Raw genomic sequence first — 27,071 nt, forward strand, 5'->3', positions numbered from 1 at the left:
GTTATCTATATTTAAAAAAAAAAAAAAATCCTGCATTTCAAACTCTGGCCACTAAGCCTAGTAATATGCTGATAGTTGTTTTTATTTGTATAGGAGATTTCTTTGCAGCAGTCCCTTCACTTATCAGCACACCTATGGTCACAGCTATCATTTACAGCTATTATGTAGAAAACACAAAGAATCCACCAGTCAAAATAGAGGATTTCACTGCTTATCTACTCCCCTGTCTCCACAGGTCACAGAGCATGCCCAGCAAACTCTCCCATAGTAGTTAATAGGCTCTGCTCCAGACCATTGTGTCTATGACCCATGGTCCATCTCCATGAAACAGGAAGTTACAAACTATTGTAGTGCCAGGAGTTGGAATTGCAAAACTTTTAGATTGTTTCTTTAAAAATAGAGAATAACACAGAAAATTAAAAACAACATACCAGTAACCAAAAATTCTTTAACGCTATGCTTAATATAAAAACATAATTTAAACCAGGGGTCCTCAAACTTTTTAAACAGGGAGCCAGTTCAATGTCCCTCAGATCATTGGAGGGCCGAAATATAGTTTAAAAAAAAAACTATGAACAAATTTCTCCCCGCACGGTATTAAATGCTCCACAGTAGCCCCCTCCCCACACAGTATTAAATTCTCCACAGTAGCCCCCTCCCCACACAGTATTAAATTCTCCACAGTAGCTCCCCCACACACACACACTCAGTATACACACACAATTATACTTACCTGAAGTCCCATAAAGGGCACCCTCCTCCTTCAGACTGCAGGCGATGATGACTTATGTCATGGCAACTGGGGTAGAGGTCACACGCATTTGCATATACAGCTGAAAGAAGGGATCAATCACTAACGGGGAATCCTGTGCATAGATCTCATGTTTCTCCCACCCTCCCCATCTACAAGATTCCAGGCTTCCATTAATAGTGATAATAATTAGATATTACTATGGAAGCAATTGCCAAATTTGTGTGTAAAATTTGCTCCAAAGTGAACCTGCTGCTTACGCTTCAACACTAAGCTACAATGCTCCATGCTACTTTACCCGACATTCTACGAGGTAGCAAAACTGTGTCATAAATCTGCTGAAAATTAGTTCTGTGTTTTATGAAACCGGTTCAAGGGCAATTATATGATATTTTATGCTGTAAATCCCCCTTTATAAAATTCTTATAAAATCAAATATTGTTAACATTAAATTTGTTAAAGCAATGCAACAATTCCTACAGATGCCTAAAATGTGTTAAAATATTTGCTATTTTCTCTTCAAATACCACAAATTACTCTGAAAACACATCAATCATTTTACGTGGAAGAACATCTGCCATTTCATACTGTGCAAGGCGAGGATTCAGCTCTTCGGCAATCATCAGCCATTTTTAGGAGAAGGAACAGATTCTGCTCCATCATAAAACTCAAAATAACTTATTTCTCTGTATTTCAGATAAGGCACAGCTTGAAACACTCCGTAAAATGTATGCTACCTGTGTTTTATTGCCTGGACCATAACAGGCCCTCCAAGACCAAACACTGTAACCTCTGGATAAACTACTGTATAGTGGAACCCATAAATGCTATAGGGCTGCTCAGCATTAAAGAATAGAAATTCTATGCACGTAACGTTTTATTAAATGGAGTTATTGCAGCTTTGGTTCCATTTACTTGATTGGGACCTGAGGTGTAGTGACTCTGTTGGCCACTAGGGATAGGCAATCAATATCTATAACTTGGCAAATCCCTTGGCAAAACCTGTAAGGAAGGCAACAGAGGGTAAAATTATACCATAGTTTTCTAAGGGCTAGTTCACACAGGGGAAGTTGGCAGCAGATTTTTACGCGGAGTCCGCCTCAAAATCCGCCAAAAATGACTCTGCCCTATATTGCCGAATCAGCCACGGCGTCCACGGCGCTAGGGTCCGGTTCATTAATTTGGGCTTAATCTGGAGCGGAATGCCACGACGGGATGCCGTTGCACTGCACCGGCATCCCGTCGCGGCTAGCCCAAAGGAATGTGTACACGTGGAGTTCATTTAACTCTGTGTGAACTACCCCTAAGGGATCTTTTTTTGGATTTGATACATTAGTTATTATGTGAACAAAGTGGACCTGTTCAGGAGTCGGATCAAAAGTTATTATTTGCAGCATTTTTTTCTAGCCTGGAACACTAGATGGCTACTGGGTTCTTCTATTCTGGGATCAGTTTCTTTACCATGCTGGGTGGAAACTGGATTGGAGACGGTGTGTATATTTAAACGCACATTACAGTAAAACATTGACTGCAGCTGTATCTCCCTCTTTCCTCTCTTATATGATCTAATACACACACTAGACATTGGTGACCAAAAACAAAGGGGCTCTATAATTGGGAAAAGTCATTTTTAACTAATCACATACTTCCATAGCCTTTAGTAAAGCTATCCCACACCTACCTTTTATATGTAAATCACCTCAGTAGTTTTTGAATGAGCCCTTTTTTATTCACATGCTAATTAGCTTCCACCATGCACTCCAGAAGCGAGCACTGTCTTATATTCTCTGCTATGGGTGTGAGAGCAGAGAGGCTGCTGATGCAGATGACTCATCTCCCTGCTCTCACACCCATAGTAGAGAATAGCGGACGGTGCTCACAGACACTTCTGGGGTGCACGGTGGAGGCTAATTAGCATGTGGATAAAAACGGGCTCATTCAAAAACTACTGAGGCAATTTACATACAAAAGGTATGTGTGGAATAGCCTTCCTAAAGGCTATGCAAGTTTGTGCTTAGTTAAAAATGACTTTTGCCAATGATAGAGCCCCTAGGGCTTTACTATATGTTGCACAAACCTATACATGGATGTGCATGTGTTACTGCCAAATTCTGTGCATACAGCCATGGTCCCTGAAATGTCTGTACATTATGAAGTCGCAGCACTTGGTGTTAAATATTAGATCTAAAGTACTTAGTAATCCCTTTACATGATATACAGTGTTAGGGTTCATGGATAAATAAGTGTTATAAATAGCACCAATACTGTGGAATCTGTCATATACTTATGAACATGTTATTACACGTTTTTATATATTTGCTACATTATCTATAGGAAAATAGTTGTAGGATGTGTTGCACATTTAGTTGGTAACATATGGTCAGAAATTTCATGATCTGTGCATTACAATGTTGTGGCTGTTGGTGTCCGAAGTAAAAAAATATGTAAATTTTCAGTAATATGTTTGTAAATACGACATATGTGCTATTTGCAGCATTCTCAGATGTATTTACTCCATTACTGAGTCTTATAATACTTGGTCATATACTAGCTAATGCTTATTTTTTTATTTCAGTTATATTCTTCTGTAATATAATTTATATTTTACAGCTAATCAATGAAATATTGTTTGAACCTTTTTATGATATTCTTCATTTTCTCATAGACAGCCATATTGGATTATAGTCTGGGATTCCCCCAAATTTCTGCCAACCGCAGACAGCCAAGGACCCCATTGCGCACATATACACATGGATGACTTGGTGTTAGTTATCACCTTGCATAAAAAGAAAATCCAGTCATTTGGCAAACGCGTCTTTGATGTGAAGGGAAATGAATTGGTCTGAATTGACAAAGGCTCATGTTCAGAGATCACAAAAAGTCAATGTTTTAGGTGAATGGTGGAGTTTTATCGATTTGCTGTCTACATCCCTTGGTGTTATGATGTGTTTAAAGAGATATACTTATGGAATCAAACATTACAATACATTAAAATAATGATTCCTGCAAAGGAAACCATCCTGAGCAGATGTAAAATCTCTCTAATGTCTTTACCTAAAACTCATATTAAGTATCAGTATTTATAACTATTATATACTTCCTTTTATGAAGCCCTAGACTCTACTTGGTAAAGACCACTTAAGCTGGTGTGGAGAAGTTAGCTCGGTAGAAGCAGTGGTGCCGACCCAAACAGTCAAGACGGGGACATAAAATATGCAGCAAATTAGTTTATTTAGAAAACAGGAAAATAAATAAATCTTGATTTCAGGCACAAAATGAGCAAAACAAAATACAGCCTTAACTTCAGGCAAAAACAAAATAAAAACCTGCTCGTCTGAGCAACTAACTAAACAGAACTGATAACCTAACTATACAGTGGGTTAATTCTAGTCACATGAACAAAACAAGCACAATATTGTCTCACCAGACTCAGGATTACAGGACAGGACCATACACCTCCTTTCACCTCATGGAACTGCACTGCAATGCAGGAGCTGCAGCCTTTTCTGGTCCAGTAATGAGTCCAGGATCCTATGGATCTAGGCTGAGGCCTTCTCCAGATCCGCCGTGGACCACACATATGTTAGAAACCTGGAGCTGATATATCTGGACTCCAGAACTCTGCCTGTCACCTTATCACACTGGCCATAGATGAATGTTGATAAAACAAAGGGGGTGACCATCTATTGTGTAGGGGAATGTCTTGACTCTCCCGATATTAGGGGGGAAAAAGGATATACATGTGGGGTTTAAACATGTCAGATCTTTTGTTCTCAAGGGGAATAAACGAATGTCAGGCATCATTTGTTATTAAGGACAAAGTCAAATGTCAATATGTAGGCCGGCAAAAAACAGCTGGTGGAAGACATCTATATATAGCCAACTTTACCAATGATACACCTAAAGTTGGATCATATACAGAATTAACAATGTGGTGAAGAGACAAAAGAACAGTTACTTAAAGGGAACCCCTCACGTAAATTTAGGATATTAGACCATCAACAGGTCTTAGTGTCCGAATTCGTTAAGTCCTGTCTGTGTTTGAGATAGAGTATTTGGGTATTTAGGTGAAAATTCTTACAGTCACCCAGAGGTTTATGCTTCCAATACATGCATAGTCCTGCAATGAAGCAGGTATTACTACTTAGTTTTCACAGAATTTTGGGTGCATGCACAGTGAAGGTGAACAGTACAGCCTTAGGGTCCATTCACACAGAGGAAAATGGTGAGGAATTTGGTGTGGAATTTCAGCGCTGAAAAAAAGCCTCCCATCGACTTCAATGGGTTCCTTTTTCTCCTCCGTGTGAATGGACCCTTAGCTTCATTGCAAAACTGCACATGCATCAGGAACAGCAGAAATTAGTCTGGTAAGGGTCGTCAAAGTCACCTCTGTATGCATGGAAAGACTTTTTTTTTTATCTTTTTTTTTTTTTATATCCAGGCATGGATAGGTTTTCTATAGGAATATTTGGGATATTAAAACAATTGGTCCAAAGAACCAATTGGTGGTTTAGTAAAGCAAATATAGATGACAAGTTCCCTTTAATAAGATGCTACTAATATTCAGAATTTCACTATACCCAAAGCTCCCGCAACAAGGAAAATAGCAATAAAACAATGGCTATTATCTACGCTAAGTCCTAGCGGTTATGTTCAATTTGTAGAGACTTAAAATACAGCCAACTGATCGCAATGACCTTTGCAATAAATTGTCTATTTATTGCCATACATGGATACTTATTACCACTTAACACTAGAACCATGACTCACATATGCTGCTTTTCCCCATATCATAATTTGATGAATTTTGAAGGATGGGAAGAAACCAGAACATTCTATAGGGATTTCTCATCCAATCTGTTGATTTCCAACTGTGAGCTAGTCAAGTCATCTGGGAGCATTACGTCTCCATCCTTATTGAAGTGTAAGTGCATACAGGAGATTGTTCGGGGGATAACAAATCACACTGAGTTTTTTGACATTTCTAATGCTTTCTGCCAAAGAGTAAGTTCTTACTGTGTTATATAACTATACATCTCTACTAGAAGCAAAGGTCGAGGGCATAAATTAAGGCACAGTTTTTCTCATCTCTTAACCACCGGCCTCCTTTTAATATAACATAATTCAGAAGGTCGGCGATTACCATTTCGCACTGACTTGTTAAATGAGAACTAGATTTGCTGTTTCTGAACAAGCAATGTTTAATGGTCTTCTCATCTCATATATAACCACTTGTGTACTAGCAGGTCCATTCTTCTAGAGGCATCTGTCAACTCACAGAGCAGCAAGTATAAGAGGACATAATAGGTGCACCTGTGCCCACTATAAATGGCCAAAAGATTCAAATCACGGTGAATGAGCCTTCACCGGGCTTCTTAATGGCGCAAAACTATGATGCGATTCCCGATGCCGGCATTGGCCACACAGCCCCAAAGCATGATGGAACTTCCACCAAATTTTACAGTGGGTAGCATGTGTTTTTCTTGGAATGCTGTTTCTTTTTGGACGCCATGCATAACGCCTTTTTTTATAACCAAACAACTCAATTTTTGTTTCCAAAATGAAGCTGCCTTGTCCAAATGTGCTTTTTCATACCTCAGGCAACTCTATTTGTGGCGTACGTGCAGAAACGGCTTCTTTCTCATCACTCTCCCATACAGCTTCTATTTGTGCAAAGTGCGCTGTATAGTTGACCGATGCACAGTGACACCATCTGCAGCAAGATGATGCTGCAGCTCTTTGGAGGTGGTCTGTGGATTGTCCTTGACTGTTCTCACCATTCTTCTTCTCTGCCTTTCTGATATTTTTCTTGGCCTGCCACTTCTGGGCTTAACAAGAACTGTCCCTGTGGTCTTCCATTTCCTTACTATGTTCCTCACAGTGGAAACTGACAGGTTAAATCTCTGAGACAACTTTTTGTATCCTTCCCCTGAACAACTATGTTGAACAATCTTTGTTTTCAGATCATTTGAGAGTTGTTTTGAGTAGCCCATGATGCCACTCTTCAGAGGAGATTCAAATAGGAGATCAACTTGCAATTGGCCACCTTAAATACCTTTTCTTATGATTGGATACATCTGGCTATGAAGTTCAAAGCTCACTGAGGTTACAAAACCAATTTTGTGCTTCAGTAAGTCAGTAAAAAGTAGTTAGGGGAATTCAAATCAATAAAATGATAAGGGTGCCCATACTTTTGCACCGGTCAAATTTTGGTTTAATGCATATTGCACATTTTCTGTTAGTACAATAAACCTCATTTCAAACCTGAAATATTACTGTGTCCATCAGTTATTAGATATATTAAACTGAAATGGCTGTTGCAAACACCAAAATATTTAGAACAAAAAATGATTAAGATTAATAGGGGTGCCCAAACTTTTTCATAGGACTGTATATTGTGAGGAGCCATCACATGAGCCTTCACTGTGCTGCTTACAGGCCGATAGCCATGATGTAAGGAACAATTACATGAGTCTCACTGTGTTTCTTAATGGTCAGGAACTACGATGTGAGAAGCCATCACATGAGCCTTCCAGGTGTTTCTTAACGGATGGGCAATATGATATGAGGAGCCATCAGATGAGCCTTCTCCATATTCCTTAATGGCTGCGATCTAAGATGTGAGGAACCATCATATGGGCCTTCACTGTTCTCTGTAATGGATGAGAGCTATGATGTGAGGAGCCATCACTTGAGTCTTCTCGATACTCCTTAATGGCTGAGGGCTAAGATGTGAGGAGCCATCACATGAGCCTCATCTATGCTGCTTAATGGCTGAAGCTATGTTGTAAGGAGCCATTTAATTATTGCCTTCTTTGAACTCCTTTATGTCTAAGAGATATGATGTGAAAAATCTACAGGGCAAGCAGATATATAAAGCGTACATTTTTAAGTACACAATTAAAACACTATCCCACTGTATACCGTGGCTCACACGCCAGACAAATGGGCAAGTTTTTCAAAAGCAATTCAGGTAAGAGGATTATTGTAGCCTTATAATGCGTTTGAGATTTTAGCAGTTATTGGGATAATATCCTATCACTTTACAACTAACAGATTTCAGGAGATGTTGTCCATACCAGTCTAATGGCGACCAGGTAGTTTAATTAAAAAATAGGAATTGCTGGTGGTGACCAAGTAGGAGAAAGAAGGAAGAGAAATTAGGGTCTAAAGGTGTCCCATGGCTTAAAAAATTGTTTGCATTGTAAAGAGGTAAAAAAAGTTTATGGTGTAAAGGTTTCCCACACATCTAATGGCGACCATGTGGTGAGACCTATTATTTGGCTCTGATTATCCTATCAAAGACAACCTATAGTTACATCCTTACGAAAAGGTATACTTGAGATCTGAAAAATGCACTCACAGATCTGATGTGACCATGTGGGGTTCAAGCCCACCAGAATGGCCTTGTTTGTCCTGAATAGGACTACTTGTAGCAGGGCAGCCTGTCCCTTTTTGGTGGAATTGTAATGATCCTCATAGACATGGACAAGCCAATGTGTCCCCTCTAGGACTCATTAGGGGAATTTAACATTATTGTGATGTGTTTTACAGGGAATTGCTGTAGGTTGGTAGTGCAACCAAATGTAATGATGGTGGTTAGCTGCCACAAATGTTCTTTCTCTGCTGTCCTTGCATCCACCTAACACCTTGCTCCTCTCCATTCCTGAGTCCCTTCCCTTCTCTTTTCCCTCTGCTGTCAGTGCTGCCTATCCTGTATGTATCTGCTCTCTCAGTCTCTACAGGGCCAGCCCTTACACCAGTAAATTGTTTCTATAACCAATCCCTGTTTGCCCTGCACTATTTAACTCTGCTAAGCCCCCTGTATTGTGCTTGAACAATACAATTCTATCTCACTAGACCTGGTGTAAGGTGTTCCTGTATTTGATCTGATCTGACCCTCGGCTTGTGACCTCAAACATGTCTGCTATACCATCTCAAATATAGTAGTGCTATGGTAATTTTGAAGCCCACAACATAATCTCAGTGCCGTAGTGACATCTGTTAGTACATACCGCAGTTGTGCTTGGCAATGCGGTCTATATATTGACCGTAATCAGGTTCTTGTAAACAGGCCTTACAGAGGACCTTTCATGTCCTCATACACATACGGTCTACCACTAGAAAGCCGACAGTGTGCTGAATTCAGCGCACTGTCGGCTTTCCCGTTATGTGTCCAGGGATATATCAGTGGCATTAGTTTCGGCATCGGTCTCTGCCCACTGTCAGAAGGGCGTTCCTGACAGTCTAGACGCAGGGGTCCTCAAACTTTTTAAACAGTGGGCCGGAGGCAGAGCAGGTCGCTCAGACATCGGGAGCGGTGCCCTCCAATAGGTAAAGTGAAGTGCGCCCCATGGACTGGCCCGAGCTCCCCAGGAGCTTCATTATAAATGCATGCCTGCCGGCGTTGTCGGCGGGGCCAGACAGAAGTGCTTGGCGGGGCGCAGTTTGAGAACCCCTGGTCTAGACTGTACTTGTCCATAGCCTTGTACTGTTAGAGGGGGCTTTTCTGACCACCCAGCGATGACACTGAGCTACGAGGACCCCCCCCCCCCCAGTACAAATCTGTTAGAGACTTCATCTGTAAGTCACTAAATGTAACTGCACTGTCTACACCTAAATGTTCTGCAGAGCCCTGCGTAGAGCCCATATATACCACTATAGTGATAATATCAGTATAACTTCATTGGGGGCCCACTTGGATATGTTTGTCCATCCCAACCCCGTACTGAATCCCTAGCTACACCTCTGATCTCGAGTCTCCACTATACCTAGATAAACAATTTTTAAGTCTATGCACTATTTATATATTATAATGATATAATCTGACAACCCTGGCTAATATTACTATACTTGACTACTACAAAGATCTGCTTTTTAAGATGGGTAAACCTTCCTAAAATAAGTCATGCTGCAGAAGTCCTTTCAGTACTTTTATGAATATAAGCAACAGTCTTCAAAAGTTTAATTGTAACATCTCATCTTTTGAAGGTTCTTCTAGCAGCTGAGAGATTTGGGGTATTGTAAAAAAGCAGACAGTTCCAGACCTTTATCACTACGCTCTTGTGTGCTGCAAAGTAGTCCTGCTAGCACAATCCATAGCTTTTGTGGTACAAGGTCACTCTAATTTCCTCCCTCTGGTTTTCATATTCCCTCAAGGATGACTAATGCAAGTGCTATCATATCCTGACACAATGAATTGTGGAAACAGGCTTGTATTTCTTTCTTCTGCTCCTCTTTTCTCTGCTTTTTTTTTCTTCTTTTTTTTTTAACAATAGTTGAATTGGTCATGTGTCGACACAGAAGCTAAAAATTTAACTCTTAGAAGCTATGCAACCAAAATAAAATACATTGATATTGGGCAGAATTTACTAGAGATATTTACTAGTAAAATGGGACAGTGAAGAATAAAATATTTCAGCATTTTGATTATATTATGGCAAAAGTCATCTACGTAAAAGAGTCTCTATCAGGTCTAATATAACCCCCAACCAATAATAGTGACATGTATGGGGCCTTTAATAATAGCAATTGTGGTCACGATCCTAAGAAGCAATGCAGAGATCATCATATTTTATGGCTATGCAAATCAGTCTGCAAGTGCACTAGGGGTGGGGCTAATTTGCCTACAGATGGCAACTAGTACAGTCTCATCTCTCCTCTTTAAATTACTTCATGTACAATGTTGTCCTTTTAGCCTTGACTGACATTTTCTGCTTCTGACAGTTTTTGCTTCTTTCACAGCTGTCTGTTGGCAAATCCCTAAAACAATGATTATCAGTTTGTGGCCACAAAGGTGCAATTGTTCTCCTATTAATGGCCCTTATACTTCACTATTTTTGGTTAGGGAGGCATTTCCTACTTGATAGACTCACTTGAAAGAACATTCCCAGTAAATATGGAATTATCCTATTTAGAGATGAGCGAACACTGTTCGGATCAGCCGATCCGAACAGCACGCTCCCATAGAAATGAATGGAAGCACCTTCCATTCATTTCTATGGGAGCGTGCTGTGAGCGTGCTGTTCGGAACGGCTGTTCCGAACAGTGTTCGCTCATCTCTAATTTCCTATTTATACTAAATCAGTTGTTACAGTATATTCTTTTTTAAAATTTGTATTTTCTCTAGTTTTGTTTATAGTATTTATCAGGCAGCCATCTTGCCTGAGCTGCTGTTAAATGTATTTGGAGATCTGCTTTACAGCAGCCACATGGCTGATAGGAACCTGAAGTATGAAGATGACATACTGGCGACTACGGGAGGATGTTCTAGGCCTGCTCTCTGATATGTGGAGAGGATACTGATCCACTGCAATCTTTCTTCTGCAGTAAAGTAAAGTTATAAATGTTGGAAAACATAAAACCTGCCTTTTGACTACAGTCGGTGTGGGCACTGTGAGGGAGATGTCAATCATGTGACTAACAAGTGGACATTGTGACTAGGCTGAAGATGCTCCCCGCGCCTGCGACTACTTAGGTTCATTTTCATATGATGACTTTTTATGCATTTAAACATTAAGAGCTTCACTTTTCTGCAACAGAAATATTGCAGAGCGGCAACAATGGAAAGGGATTATTTTCATTCTGCACATAATGGGGCCCATTTATGGTGGATAAATCACCTGACAGGTTCCCTTAAATTATTTTTTTAGACATAGAGGTCAACAATTTTTTTCAAAGTCACCACAAATTATTACAACTTGTGTTTGATTTTCATCTTGATTTGAACAATATACAATTTTCCAATTATATATATCCATTAAGAATTGGTTATGTAGGACTGCTATCTCCTCACTTTAGCAGTGGTATTATATTTTAGAGTAAGAAAAAATCTCTCCTCCAGAAGGAAGAAAACAATCTTTCCAGGGCCACCTATAGGTAAATAGCCTGTCAATGTCCAACCCTTTAAAGGGTCTTAAAACATGATGGTTATCAATCAGTCGCATTTGTTTTAGAGTTTCTGCAGGATATCATAGTGAGGTTCTGGATGGCTGTGGGGGACGTGGTATGTCCAGTCTCTTATGCAGATCCATCTGGTAGGGAGTTTATATTTGGGAAGTAGGCCCCTATTTTTTTTACACTAAAAACAGCAGTCCTTTCCCATACCTCCCAACTTTTGAAGAACCGAAAGAGGGACAAAATGTGCGGTGCGCATAGCGCGCCGCAGCGAATTTAGCCACGTCCACATTTGTGTTGACCCCGCCCACTCGTTAATTTTTCATGTGCCCGCACACAGTATAATCCTCCTACAGTCACCCATAAATTATATGTCCCCCCTCTATCTCTCCCCCAGTTTCATATACACCCTTCATCTGCCCCCAGTTTCATGTCCCTCTTCCATCTCTGCCACCAGATTCATGTCCCTCCATCTCTGCCCCCAGAATCATGTCCTCTCCATCTCTGCCCCCAGATTCATGTCCCCACATCTCTGCCCCCAGATTCATGTCCCACATCTCTGCCCCCATATTCATGTCCCTCCATCTCTGCCCCCAGATTCATGTCCTCTCCATCTCTGCCCCCAGATTCATGTCCTCTCCATCTCTGCCCCCAGATTCATGTCCCACATCTCTGCCCCCAGATTCATGTCCCTCCATCTCTGTCCCCAGATTCATGTCCCTCCATCTCTGCCCCCAGATTAATGTCCCTCTATCTCTGCCCCCAGATTCATGTCCCTCCATCTCTGCCCCCAGATTCATGTCCTCTCCATCTCTGCCCCCAGATTCATGTCTCCCATCTCTGCCCCCAGATTCATGTCCCCCATCTCTGCCCTCAGATTCATGTCCTCTCCATCTCTGCCCCCAGAATCATGTCCTCTCCATCTCTGCCCCCAGATTCATGTCCCCCATCTCTGCCCCCAGTTTCATGTCCACTCCATCTCTGCCCCCAGATTCATGTCCCTCCATCTCTGCCCCCAGATTCATGTTCCCACATCTCTGCCCCCAGTTTCATGTCCACTCCATCTCTGCCCCCAGATTCAAGTCCCTCCATCTCTGCCCCCAGATTCATGTCCCACATCTCTGCCCCCAGATTCATGTCCCACATCTCTGCCCCCAGATTCCTGTCCCTCCATCTCTGCCCCCAGATTCATGTCCTCTCCATCTCTGCCCCCAGTGTCATGCCGTCCTCTCCATCTCTGCCCCCAGTGTCATGCCGTCCTCTCCTTCATCTGCCCCCAGATTCACGTTCCACCTCCACATTAAACTTACCTTCTCCTCCGCTCCCTCGCCGCTCTCTGCCCGCCTCTCTCCCTGACACACGCGGCTGAAGCTGCTCGCGTGCTCGCTTCGCCGCTGCGTCTCTCTCTCTCTCGCTGACACATGCGGCTGAAGCGAGGAGCTGACCTGTGTCAGCTCCTCGCTTCGCTGCTGCCGCCGGCTCCTGGCTTGTACATCGCGTCTACAAGCCAGGAGCCGGCGGCAGCATGTGTCAGCGAGAGAGAGAGAGACGCAGCGGCGAAGCGAGCACGCGAGCAGCTTCAGCCGCGTGTGTCAGGGAGAGAGGCGGGCAGCGGCGAAGCGAGGAGCTGACCTGTGTCAGCTCCTTGCTTCAGCCGTGTATGTGTTCAACTCAGATCTGCGTCCTCTGGACGCAGATCTGAGTTGAAATCGGGACATACCTCCCTCCAACCGGGACCGCGGGACATGTCACCCAAATCGTGACTGTCCCGCGGAAATCGGGACTGTTGGGAGGTATGCTTTCCTACAGTCCCCTATACCTATTTTTTATGCCACCCTTTTCCATATTTCTACCCTGCCCTTATACAATACTATATTACTTTGGTTTCAATGTAGTTTACAGTATAGCACAGTAAATGTAACACATCAAATATAGAGGCTGCTTCCACTGGTTGTACTATACAGTATAATGGCTGACATTTAAGAAACGTGTCACCATGGCCTGAATATGGGATGAATGGCATTCTAGTGATGGCCCTGTACAACAAAGACACCACGAGGGAGAACTACTCCTTATTGTGCCATCACAAAGACCCCCTGATATACAGCGCTGGCATTCTCTTCATAGTCAATCCTCTCCTTTATATACCAGCTCTGTTAGAGGTATAACTTTGCAGGAGGACACATATATCGTCCTTCATAAACAGTTATTACAATTATCATCAGAAGAGCTATCACATTCCAGACAGGTGGAATGATATTTGTTCTTGGCAGAAATAAAATAGTTGACCTAGCTCTAGACAAAAAAAAGAAAAAAAAGAAAAAGATGAATTTCCAGCTCGCGCCGTACAGGGGCATTGTTAGAATGATAAACAGAGCCTCCAATGTTCTGGCCTGAAACCTTTCAATTCCTTTTCCCTCTGCCTGTGTCATGCTTACATTCTGATAACCTCAGGTACCCATGTGTACACAGGGATAATTACCTTGTCATCTTTGTCATCCTCCTCTTCCTCGTCCTCTAGCATGTCTTCCATTACCTGCGGACAAAAACGCCAGCACGTTACTACTGTATATGTCTGTCAAGCAAAAGGCAATCAATTCCCAAATGCACTTTGACTGATAAAACTTTAGGAGAATTTGTAATATAACACAGAAAATATTAAGATAATGCATACAAATAAAATGCATATATTAGACAAACTTGTGTATAACACTGGTGTGGACCATTATTATTTGCTCAATGCATGGTTTCATATACCGTACATTAATATCTATCTTATCTATTAGGGTTTATTCAGATGGTGCAGTGCAGCATGAATTATGCATTGGTTTTCAGTGTCCTTTTTATTTCATAGGTGAAACATGCAAAAAAAAAAAAGTAAAGAAAACCTGTGAAAACTGCAATTGTGCTGAAAACTTTGGCAAAAATATGTTTTTTTTAAAGGGTCTTTTACCACATTCCACCACATTGTTTGAATACATCCTTATACTCTCTACAATCCTCAGTTCTACATGATCCCAGGTAAAACAGGCTGTAAGTTTGGAGGATGAAGATGAGATGAATACAATGATGAAGCAGGGAGCTGTCCACTCCCTGCTTCACCATTTGGCCCCCTCTTGCGCCTGGTGTCTTGGGAGCAGGAGGTGCAATGTGGTGATGTCACTTACATTGCGCCTCCTGAAGGCTTCGGAACCAGAGACAGCAGAGGAACAGCAGGAGTACATTATACTGTCGGGGGAGCTACAGAGGGACTTCATACTTTGGGGTGAACTAGAGTGGAACATTAAACTGTGGGGCAGCTGGAGGAGAACAATAAACTGTGGGTGCGCCAGGAGAAGGACTTTATACTGCAGAGAAACTTAAAGGGGACTTTATACTTCTCTTATACTGAGGTGGGCAGTTGGGGGAGGACATTATGCTGTAAAGACAACTGAAAGAGGACATTATAAAGTGGGGTCATAACAAGTCAGGGTGAGAGCATTACGCTGTGTGGGGTCACAAAGAGAAATGGATGGTAAATGGGTGGGGTCAAAGTTGAAGTGGGTGGGGTTAATTTGGACACGCTATAAATTCTGTCCCTCTGTCGGTCCTTTGAAAGTAGGTTTGCTATGTGTATTATCTCTATGCTGTACGTATTATCCCTATGTTGTCATATCCCTGTGTATGGTCACTGCGTCCCCACTATGTGTATTATCCTTATAGTATGACATCATTATGTATTATTATCCCTGTACTGTGACATCTCTGTACATTTTTCCTGGACTGTAACATAACCTTGTACATTATCCTATTTCATTAGGGAAAGACAGATGGCACACAGTTAACACAAAAATAATGAAAAGCTTTCCATGCTCTGAGCTCGCTGTCACTGTCCCAAAAATACATATTATAAAGGTACAAGGACGAACATTGGCATCATCAGGTCCTTGGTTACATTTTAGCAGCTTTCTATCGAGTACAGGGGAAGTGACTGCTTGGGATTAAGCATATCTGAAATCGGTGCAGAATTGCTGACGCCAGGAGAGATGGGGTCAAGCGCTGATTACATGTATGCTGAATCCCATAAAAGCCACTTCCCTGCTTGGTTGGCTGTGGGAAGCAACTGCCTGCCGAGAAATGAGCAAACTGGGTCAGAAAATCTCTCTCCTTGGAACGTGTAATTTTTGTCTTTACAGTGGATAGTGGACAGAGTAAAGAAAATACTATATAGTTAGGACCTGTTTAAGATTGTCTTGTCCCCTATGTGTCTCCTTTGACTTACTGTAGGTGTATAGATACGCACCATAGGTGATTTCTATAATTGTATTCACAGTGGTTAAATGTAGCTCACTAAAGTTATATGAATATAACCAGAATCTATGACACGGTTAACTCAGATCAATTGACATATAAGGGGTAAGTTTTAGCTGCAACAAATTCTAAAGCATGAATTAAGCATGTCTGCTCTGGTGAAAGCTTTAAACAATAAAATGTACTTTATAAACTTTTTCAATGTATTTTAGCATTCTGCCTCGACTCTTTCAGGAAGAAACACCACAATTTCTTTGTTCGTGTAAGTGAAAGTTCAGTATTTTTGATACACAGCTAAAGATCTCTTGATAAAACATACATTTCAAACATAACCAGTTGGCTCCACTAGGGGGAGTAATAGAGCCTACTGCATACAGGTTATCATTGAGTTCAATGTAAAGTACTACAGTGGACACTCAGCTCACAAGTCCTTTAAAACTAGGTCCATACTCCTTAAGGTATAGAACTCTCTATGTTTTACCTCTTCACCCTATTCTCCTGAATACATTGGACTTTTAGGCTATGAGTCCAGTATAACCATTACTTGCCCCTACATGCCAAACAGCTCAATATTCTAGTCTAATAGAATAGCCAATGTCCCCATACTATTCTGACCTTACACAAGAAGCATAGCTTGATGTAAATGACAGTAAGTTATATCAGTTGCTCAACTGCTTCACTGCACATGGGAGACGTCTACACTATATCGATAATTACGTGCGCCTTGCCACTAGATTTGGATCTTTAGATAATATTCATATATAGCGCAATTACTAAATCTGTAAATGAAGCGACGGAGAGCAAAACTCGGCAAAGTGCTCCAAGTCACAGAGTTTGATTTTCCTTTCTCTACCTGCATTAAAGCCGCCGAAGTCTTTGACAAAACATACTTGCTCAGAATTAAATTGAAAAGAAAAAGCAATTTAACAAAAAATGGATCCACTGAATGTAAACCTTGATTCTGACAACACTTTGGTCACAAAATTGCAGTAATTGCTGCAGCCACAAAAGTTTGATAAATTTGTCCCCATTTATTTTGTCCATTTTGATTTGTTCCATCCAGATGCCTTTAATAGGCTACTATTCTTGACACCGGCTTTCAGTGCACGCTGAGAAGCTGGCACAGTCTTCAGAGTCTTTTCAGATTCTCATCCAGAGAGCTTTGCGGGTCCTGACCTGCAGGATAAATGCGCCGGTTCACCTCGGTATGATAGAGGTGTTTATCAAGGATACATGCTGCACATTATAATGTTGTCTGCCTCCTGTCCATCTTAACCGGGGTGATAAGGTCATTTAAATCACCCCTTAAGACCTTTAGGGATAAGAAATGTGGTGATTTCTGTGAAGGTAGTAAATTATATGTCAGGCTGAGATGATCTTGCAGTTTGGAAATATAAAAGAGAGGGAGATGAAGTTTATTTTTGTCGCAGAATGTGAGTTTTTTTTGTAAATGTTTTCATTTATCAAGGAATTCAGAGGCGAGGGGTCAGCGAGGGGATGGAATGACTCTATAAAGTAGTGAAATTATTGAGTCTCCTGTCAGATTCCATATAGTTAAGAGATGGAACGATTCTTACAGTCAAAATAACACGGGGCAAGCTGGGAATGACAGCTTAAATGTCAGCTCAAAGTGCTGCCTATTTTATCCCTCATGCATTGCGAGGAAAGTGCGCTGTTACCGGGATTGTGTGAGGAAATGGGCTACTTAATGGCTGCTCTTCTGGCGGACACTGATATATCATTTCATGTCATGACATTGCACACAGCTAATGCCTGTCGGTCTTAGTAAAATGACTGCCGCTTTAATTAATCTTCTGGATCGCGGCGTCCCTACCAGAGGCCCACGGATCGGCTACAAGAAAGTCGTGTCCTGGCTTTTGTGAATATAAATTGTACTAAAAGTAGAACTAGAAGTTTTACATTTACTTTATCTATCCCAGATGTGGAGTATCTCTGCTTGCAGTCATTTAATAGGAACCTTCACTTGTCTCCTGGAAGCTCCCCAAAAAATAAGGGGTGACCTCCTGGACTCTTAGAAGAGCAGGCAAATCTCCAGACACCATCCGCAAAATGTCAGCAAGTATGTTTCCAGTGGATAAAAATCAGTCCAAGTCATGTGACTGGCACAAGGGATATGGTTTATTAGAAGACAAGACAGCTGGACTGTATGGGTCCTTTGACACCTGCTGACAATTGGGTGAATCAGTGCTATTTCGAAATGCTTCTTCCCCATCACTGCCCTGTGTAGCCGACAAGCAAGTAAATGCTTATTTGCTGACTATTTGGATTTTTTTTTAGCAGCTTATGTCCCAATGTAAACAGGAGATTGGCTGCCAACATATGTAATATAAAGTGTATGGGAGGAGGGGAGTACAAGTGATCACTCGCTCAACACCTCTCACAATTACAATTAAGGGTGCTGCCACACAGTGTTCCGACTGCCTCACAGCGGCTGCCGATATGTGATACACTGATCAAAAGACTTGTCTAGGATAATGATATTGATGATATATCCTTAGGATAGGCCATCTATATCAAATCAGTGGGGGTTGTTGGTGTCGGACTCAGCAGCCACTATATGGAGAACAGAAAAGGAAGCAGGTAGCTTTATTCCCTGTGTAGGGGCTGCGCTGAGTTACTACATTACAGTTCCCAGTCATTCGTATAAGAGCTGAGCTGTAATAATTTATCATTACCGTTACACAAAGAACAGCTGATCAGCAAGGGTCCTGGGGGTCATGCTCCAGCCTATATAATACTATATAAAATCAAGGCCGCAAAGTAATGCGGCGTATACGATCCTAACTCCCATTGAAATCAATGGGAGCTTTTACGGTGCGCAAACTCTCACACGCCATATACGTGCCACATCACGATGCACGTTACTCTGTGTGAACTCCCCCTAAGAGTTTCTTATATACTTACCATTCCTTTTGTAGCCTCTTGGCTAGGGCTCAAAAAAATGCAGCAAAATATGCGACAAAAAAAAGCTGCCTTATAGATAAGTCATCAATGTGAAAAAATATTTTCTTATAGATAGGTCATCAATGTGAGACCAGTGAGGGGCTTATATCCAGCACCCCCATTAACCAGATGTTCTCAGTACCTGATACACAGAGAGTCTATAACCTGACCTGGTCTGATCATTACACAGAGCATTCAGCGGTCTCCTTTCTGTTACATTCTCTGTATTAGCTTCATTCACCACTCATTAAACTGTTCTCCTCCTCCTTATCTTCAGTCTGACTATTTGTTTAGATTTGATTAGTCTCTGCATTCAACCTCAAACACAGACTTCTATGGAGAAGGGAGGGGTGGAGTAGAAGGCTGCTGTCAGCTAGTTAATTGATTTATTGCCTCATTCTGGAGGGTGGTAGCCTCTTATACACAACCTAGCAGTGTTAAAAGAGCACACAGTGATAGTGCAGCAATTATTTCAGTGTATTTTCTACCAGAATCTTCTTCACCTCTCCCCTCTTCATAAATTAATATGTAGAAAATATCTCAGTAAGAAAACCGGAGAAGACAATATGAGGTACTCTGTGAACTTTCTGTTTCCATACCTATATGGAAACAGCCAGTATTTACGTATGTATAATTGACATGTTGCGATTTGCAAAATGGTTTTCAAATCAAAGCATTTCTGCTGCAGATTATTTTCTACAATGTGTGGATGGGATTAAGCAGTTAATGTAAAACACCAGGTTTTTTTGCTGCGGCATTTACACTACGTGGGAACAGTAGATTCTGTTCACACAAGAGGTAGTTTTTGTGCTGAAATAGCATCTGTCAGCTCTCTTGACATGTCTGTTTTAGAAAATACTTATAAATAACAATTCTGGAGCATATTTTTCACAACTCTGCATTGTGCCGTTACTCTGACGTGCCGCCTAGAAATTAACAAATAACTTAATGCCAGGAAGTTATTATTCCACTTGTCTCTTCACAGCCCAAAATAGTCTGCAATGATTGAATAATATGAGAGGGTATGGGGACAACTAGCTGGCGATTTATTCATACATTTCCAGGAGGAATAACAGAGGGATGGCACAACATAGTCCTAAGAAATGGTGATCTAGTATTGTTCTCTTATGGGATACCCATGGCAAGTTCTAGCATCTCAGGTGTTTAAAGAGGAGCCTTCACTGCATACCAAGCACAGTGCCATACAGTGTAGAGTGACTGTAATTGGTATTGAAGCCGGGCCTGTTTCACTTGAATGGGACTGAGCTTCACACAGGTAAATGTGACACCACATGACCTGTGAAGTGTAAGCAATGCTCACCTGAGTGTTACAGTTCCTTTGAACAGCTGATCAGTAGGGGTGCTGTTGGATCCCCATCAAACTAATATTGTTGGCATTCCTTTTGAATATTAAAATACGCAATGACATGTAGCATAGAATTCCTACCTATATTTCTACTGTCTGTGGTACAGGAGGGATACAACTGATTTTGGGGTCATGGAATTCACAGGGATTGAGGAATATAGGAATTACACAGCAGGAATATTCGGTAGATTTATAATGTAAATCAACTACTGGAATTATATGGTAATTAATGAGTCGAGTCTATGCTACATTAAGCATCAGCAATTACTAAGATCATAAATACAGCAACTTTTAGCTGCGATGCTCTTATTTTCTCAGATATTTTTACATTACTAATATTGTAAAGTGTCTCCATCTACTGGATTAAGATGCTCAGATCAGAAGCAGAATGTGCTGCACTAAGCTCTGCTCTGCCTGCGCAGCACACGCCACTCTACACCAATTATTATTGAGCTAGAAACAATCCGTCCAGCAGTTACAGCGCTTCCAATTGGCCTCTCCTATATCTTGGATAGGATAAAGTAGTATTAATCAAACAAAGGATGGGCACATGGGAAATCAGACAGGTTTAATGCAAGCAGTTACAAGTGACATGACCTTCTGTAATGTCACTTGTCACAGACTTATATGCCACATACTGGTGGAAGGTCTTGGAGGAATCTGATGCTTGTTTCTGTTCCCTGAATGTAAAACTAATACAAATGACATTTTAAGATAAAACAAAGAACACAATGATATATTGCATGCCACTTCTTTTATTTCTGGCAATAGGATAATGTTCTGTTTTTAGCAGTAAAATTTCGACTAGCATATTGTTTTATTCAGTATGTACTGCTTCTAATACTGGGTTACCATTATATGGAGAAGATGGTGGGCATCAGATTTAGCATTGTGTATTGTAAGGCCTACCAGACTATCAATTACCATTTCTATTGGTGGTATCTAGGTTTGTATGCAGGCAGTTTACTATTAGATTGAGCTATGTCACTTTAAAGTAGCCCATAGACCTTCATTAAAGATAAGCTAGGTCATAGGCATGTGATCTTTGGGAGTCCAGGACCCAGACCCCACACAGATCAGCTGTTTTCTCAACCTCCAGATGTTACAGCAGTGGACATGGATCAAGTGCAACGTATGCTGCTCCTATTCAAGTATCATGAGCGGCGTAGCCACCCTGTAACCTGTATAACAGTGGTTCTGAAGTATGGCAGCGCCACTCCTATTACTTGAATGCGAGCAACTTGTATCCAGTGCAGCAGCTTCTGGTGCCTGGAGGCTTCCGGAACAGCTGATATGCATGCGGTACAGTTGTCAGACCCCACAGACAATATACTGATGACCGATCTTGTATTATATATCGAGATGGCCAACTGGTCCCTCCAAAATCAACTGGTTCGATTGACTTTAATGTGTATGGGGGACTTACCAATTCCACTTGCAAACTAGATTTCTTAGCATGAAGCTTCAGGAAGCATTAGTAATGTCTTCAGGATACCCTATCATATGTCAACTCTCAAAGGGGCTGTCATCTTTAGAAAACTAATTGTCGAGTACACATGTTGGCATTTTAGGTTAATAAAGAGATCTGTCATTCATCAGACAGAGGGAAGAATGGCTACAAAGAGCATCCCCTGGAGGACGTGCTGGTGCTATAAGAAAACTGAACACACTCAAGATCTTCTGTAGGGCACCATTATGTATGCCAAGACATCTACAATGGCAATAGAAGTCCACCATTGGTCCTAACTTATCTATCTGCGAGGGTTGATATGGGTTACAGACTGCCGCTAAAATATGTTCTGGGTAGAAGTAGAGTTGTCACGTGTAGGGTAGCATTGGGTATTCAAGAGCAAGGTTTTTTAGTGTATGCATGTAACATACTGGCCAGGCTCAGACTCATTCAGCAGCTGCACAAAGTGATGTCTTGGAATGGTTGTGTTATGCTATAAATGAATACGTCCTCGGCTGGATCCTATGGTATGTAGCCAAAAAATAGTCAATGCTATGGAGGTGCTTGACCATAATTGTGCTTTGTATAAGTGTTGTCAGTGTCATACTTCAGTATAAGAAAACAGTGAAAATCCCCAATATCCCTGCTTTGGGGGACCCTAGTCAAATAACAACTATGGGTCTGAAGTTTTGCCGATCAATAGACACTAGATCCCATACAATATTCTGCACCATCCATGTTGTAATTGTCTTTTATATGCAGCATTGTATATCGCAAGCTGTAATAATCTATGTTAGAATGAAGTTATATGTTGATATCATAAAAATATTTGTTGTTGGCCATTAATTCTTTTAATCTAGCTCTCGTGAAGGTTCAGCCTGTTCAGAAGTATAAAGTTAATAATTAATACAGTGACAAAGAATGAAATGTTTAATATTAAAAGCTCTAAATTTCCATAGTGCACTCCATGTTTCCGCAATAGATGTTAGGATTTGGACACCTAATAAACTGCACAACTATATCTATGACTGGTTGGAAGAAAACGGATTTTCTGGAGTTAATTAAGATAATTTTTTCCTGTCTTTGCCTCAACTAACCACAACATGTGTTTGTGTGTCATTGGATTTACAGTGCTTATGTGAATACTTGTCACAAAGACACCCTGAATATTGATGGGCTTAAAGGATGTCTTTACAGGTCAATTTGCTGGACCTTTGCTGGTTTTTGTCAGGAAATCTTCTATAACCATGCCGAGTTGTGACCTTATGAGCTCACCAGCTGTGCTCTCTTCCTTCTTTAAAACTCTGACCTATGATACTGACTTGAGAGAAAAGACAATGTGATCCAATACCTTGAACTGCTTGTCTCTTTATACATGTCAGCTCTGGTGAAGCAGCCTCCTGCCTAGTTCATTATGTTCTGTACTTTATTTCTTTAATAACAATGCCCTCCAACATATGAAATTGCAGATGTGGCAACGTTTAAAGAATGTTTTCCCATGAACATAACCAGATTTAAACTTGTAGACAAATAAAAGTTAAACATTTTTGCAAATATAAATAATTAAAAATTTTGCAGAATTTTAAAGATTTTTTCACTATCTTAGGGGGCATTCACATGGAGTAAAGTGGCGCTTATTCTGCCACGATAACTCGCGACAGAATCAGCGCTGATAAAAAGACTCCCATTGACTTCAACGGGTTCCTTTTTCCGTGCGCAACACATTGAAATTGAATGGGAGTCTTGTTATCAGAGCTGATTCTCCTGCGAGTTATCATGACAGAATCAGCACCACATTACTCCATGTGAATGCCCCCTTAGTGTTTTTGTCTTGATCATTTGTTAATGGGTAAGGTCATGAATGCAGGAACTTTCTATGGTCTGGGACTTGTCAGATACCCAGCCATGATTTCCTTATTGTGGCCAGGTTACCTTCTTATGCACTGTTCCTGCTTGATAAACTGTCTACAATAAGGAGATCTTGGCTAGCTTTATGACAAGGTCAAGATCATAGAAAGTTCCTGCTTTCATGGTCTTCTCCACTGACAATGATCAAGACAGAAGACTGTCACTACTAACATAGTTCTAAGATAGTTAGAGAATATTTTTTAAATTCAGCAATTTTTTCTAAATTACTTTCATGCAAAAATGGACAACCCTTTTAACGTTTAAATCAGCCGGGGGCATTGAACAAAAAAACCCTACATATTCACCTGTCCCTGATGCTCTGGTGTCCTTCTGTGTATCCCAGTTCTTCTGCTTCTGCGGAACTCCGGAAGAGACTCACAGGAGTAGAAGAACCGGGACATGCAGAAGCACAACGGACCATTGGGGACAGGAATGTATGCATTTTTCAAAAAAATTTAACTGCCCCCCGGCTGATTTAAATTTTAAAAGGTTTGTACATTTTTGCCTGGACAGCTCCTTTAAAAAACTGTTTAACTATGGTTACATTTGTATAAAATCATATTCAATTGTCACATGACTTTTGCAGTACGATACTGTTCTTAATATGCACTGATGTCGTTGTTGCAGTCTATTCAAAGAACAGATCTGAGGGGATCCCAGGTGTTGGATTGCCAACAAACAGATATTGATGAGCTACTAGTGCATCTCAATAAATTAGAATATCATCAAAAACGTTATGGACTGTTACTCAGTGGTCAAAGGTGTTTTCAGATTAAAGTAAATTTTGCATTTCATTTGGAAATCAAGGTCCCAAAGTCTGGAGGAGGAGCGGTGAGGCCGCTGTACACAATCCAAGCTGCTTGAGGTCTAGTGTGAAGTTTCCACAGTCAGTGATGGTTTGGGGAGCCATGTCATCTGCTGGTGTAGGTCCACTGTGTTTTATCAAGACCAAAGTCAGTGCAGCCGTCTACCAGGAAATTCTAGAGCACGTCATGCTTCCATCTGCACACAAGATTTTTGGAGATGGAATTTCCAATTTCCAACAGGACTTGGCCCCTGTCCCCACTGCCAAAATACTAAGACCTGGTTTAATAACCACAGTATCACTGAGCTTGATTGGCCAGCAAACTCACCTGACCTTAACCCCATAGAGAATCTATGGGGTATTGTTCAGAGCCAACAATGCAGAGGAGCTGAAGGCTGCTATCATACAACCTGGGCTTCCATAACACCTCTGCAGTGCCACAGGCTGATCCCTCCATACCCAATGCCGCATTGATGCCGTCATTCATCCAAACGGAGCCTCGGCCAAGTATTGAGGGCATTTACTGCACAGACTTTTCATTTGGCCAACTTTTCTGTGTTAAATATTTTTTATTACAGTTGGTTGTATATAATATTCTAATTTTCTGAGATAATGACTTTTGGGTTTTCCTTGGCTATAAGCCAGTCATCAATCTAACAGAAAGAAACACTTGAAAAAGTTCACTGTTTGTAATTACTCAATATAATATATTGGGTTTCACTTTTTCATAATAACTTTTTGATGATATTCTAATTTATTGAGATGCCCTAGTATATAACTCCCAGCATACCCATCTAACATGTTACCTACACTGTGGCACAGAACCTTAAATTGACTCTTATTGGCTTTTGATGGTTTTGTTAAGTTCTGTGATAAGATATAAGTCTATAGCAAGATAAACTTTTGTAAATGAAAAACATAATGTTTAGATAAAAACTTAGAGCAGGATAAATGGGGCAGTTCTCCTTTAAAGGATTTAGCACAATATATCTTATAGTGGAAACAACAACCTGGAGAGAGGACGTAGGCGGATTTGGCTCCCTACAGACGTATAAACATATGCAAGTTGTCATTCTAAAGAGCTCCAGTAAACACAAATATAATGCAGTCCCATCTAAATCCTATTCATTACTCATGTATTGTACTGACATCACTAGTGCAGTATATAAAAAGCTTCCAAGTAAGTGACATACAGATGAGGGCCAATAATGCAGATTTATTTCAGAAGCTATTACGTAACAATCATGCAGGAGCCATATGGCCGTTCAGTATATATAACATTTCCTAATACAAAGAAATGTGAATCAGGAGTTTGTTACAATTGCTCTCAGTTTAGGTCATTCTCTCGGAGCCAGAACCCCTTGGACCCCAGAGGTGACCACTAGGGGCGATGCAGTAGTGACGTGTCAACACCACTGATCTCATTGCAGTGCCCAATAGATGGCTACAGGGGTCACATCACTAAAGCAAAAAACAAAACAAAAAAAAACAGAGACCAGTGATGTCCTGGAAATCAGGGAAACTTAATCTGAGTATTACCTCTTAAAATTATTTTATAGCAATATTAAAATGTATCCAAGTTACTGGAAAGCTCTTTAAAGGAAACTTGTCCTCAGGGTTGAGGGCACTAAACCACTAGCATGATGTTATGCACAGGTAGTTTGGTGTCTCAAACACCTCTGGAGCGGACTGACAAGGTATGAACAGGTTTAGGGTTTAGAAGGGGTTCTCCAGGGCATCTACAAGTACTTACTTCCTCTGGGGTTTTTAGGAAATGAACCCAGGGGTTCCAGGTTGGTTGTGATCCTGGATGATGTGATATAAACCAGCACCTGGTCCCCAGTCACACCACCTACTTCAACCTTCCTTTCCCATGTTCACAGGTACTATGGAGACTTGTAGACTTGATCATTATAATGGTAAAGCCAGCGCCCACAGCAAAGGTAACTACCAATCAACATAGGAGAGGATGGAGTGCGCGGAGCGACCGTGGATTAGGTGTCTATCTATCTATCTATCTATCTATCTATCTATCTATCTATCTATCTATCTATCTACTTATGTGACACCCAAATCAACAGTACAGTCTACATATTATAATACTGATAGGGTACATAGAGATCCTATATACATCCAAGTTAAGGGCTTATTCCTGTATATAAAATAGCTAGGAAATGACCTTGGACCACAGTAGATAATATAACCATCTGCATACAGAGACTAGATGTAATAATAATTAGTATGAGATCCCAGTAAGAACAAATGGTGACAGAATAAAAGGACGAGTATTAGCGCACTAGCACTGGAAATGTCCTGATTTTGTCATAGACATTCAATTACAATTACTTGCGTGAAGAACACATTTCATCTGCTGCTCAGTCACTGTATTGTAATTCACTGATTTTTAATAGGGGACGTCTCTTTGATGTGGACATCTGATGACTTCAGATGAATGACACTTCAAGCTTGATGTGATCAACAGCTACATTCTTATTAACAGTGCACTCGGCATATCTGTAACGCTTGTAAAGTAAATACCCTTTTGTGAAGCGAATGATGTGTAACCTTTGGACTAATGTCAGCTCGATATTCACACAGCGCTCAGCCGCTCAAGCAGTACAAGAACAAACCACAGCTAATT

General features: G+C 41.0%; 1 protein-coding gene across 5 annotated transcripts in view; it reads right to left on the reverse strand.

Moving 5' to 3' along the window:
• MCTP1 (multiple C2 and transmembrane domain containing 1) overlaps positions 1-27,071 on the reverse strand; it is a 625,729-nt gene that overhangs the window by 57,184 nt on the left and 541,474 nt on the right. For all 5 annotated transcript variants that reach the window (XM_075271852.1, XM_075271845.1, XM_075271861.1 and 2 more), the window contains one exon: positions 14,130-14,183. In XM_075271852.1, coding sequence (XP_075127953.1) covers positions 14,130-14,183 — 54 coding nt within the window. The remainder of the gene's footprint in view (positions 1-14,129; positions 14,184-27,071) is intronic.

Source organism: Leptodactylus fuscus, chromosome 1 (genome assembly GCF_031893055.1).
Source record: "Leptodactylus fuscus isolate aLepFus1 chromosome 1, aLepFus1.hap2, whole genome shotgun sequence".
Lineage (NCBI taxonomy): Eukaryota > Metazoa > Chordata > Amphibia > Anura > Leptodactylidae > Leptodactylus > Leptodactylus fuscus.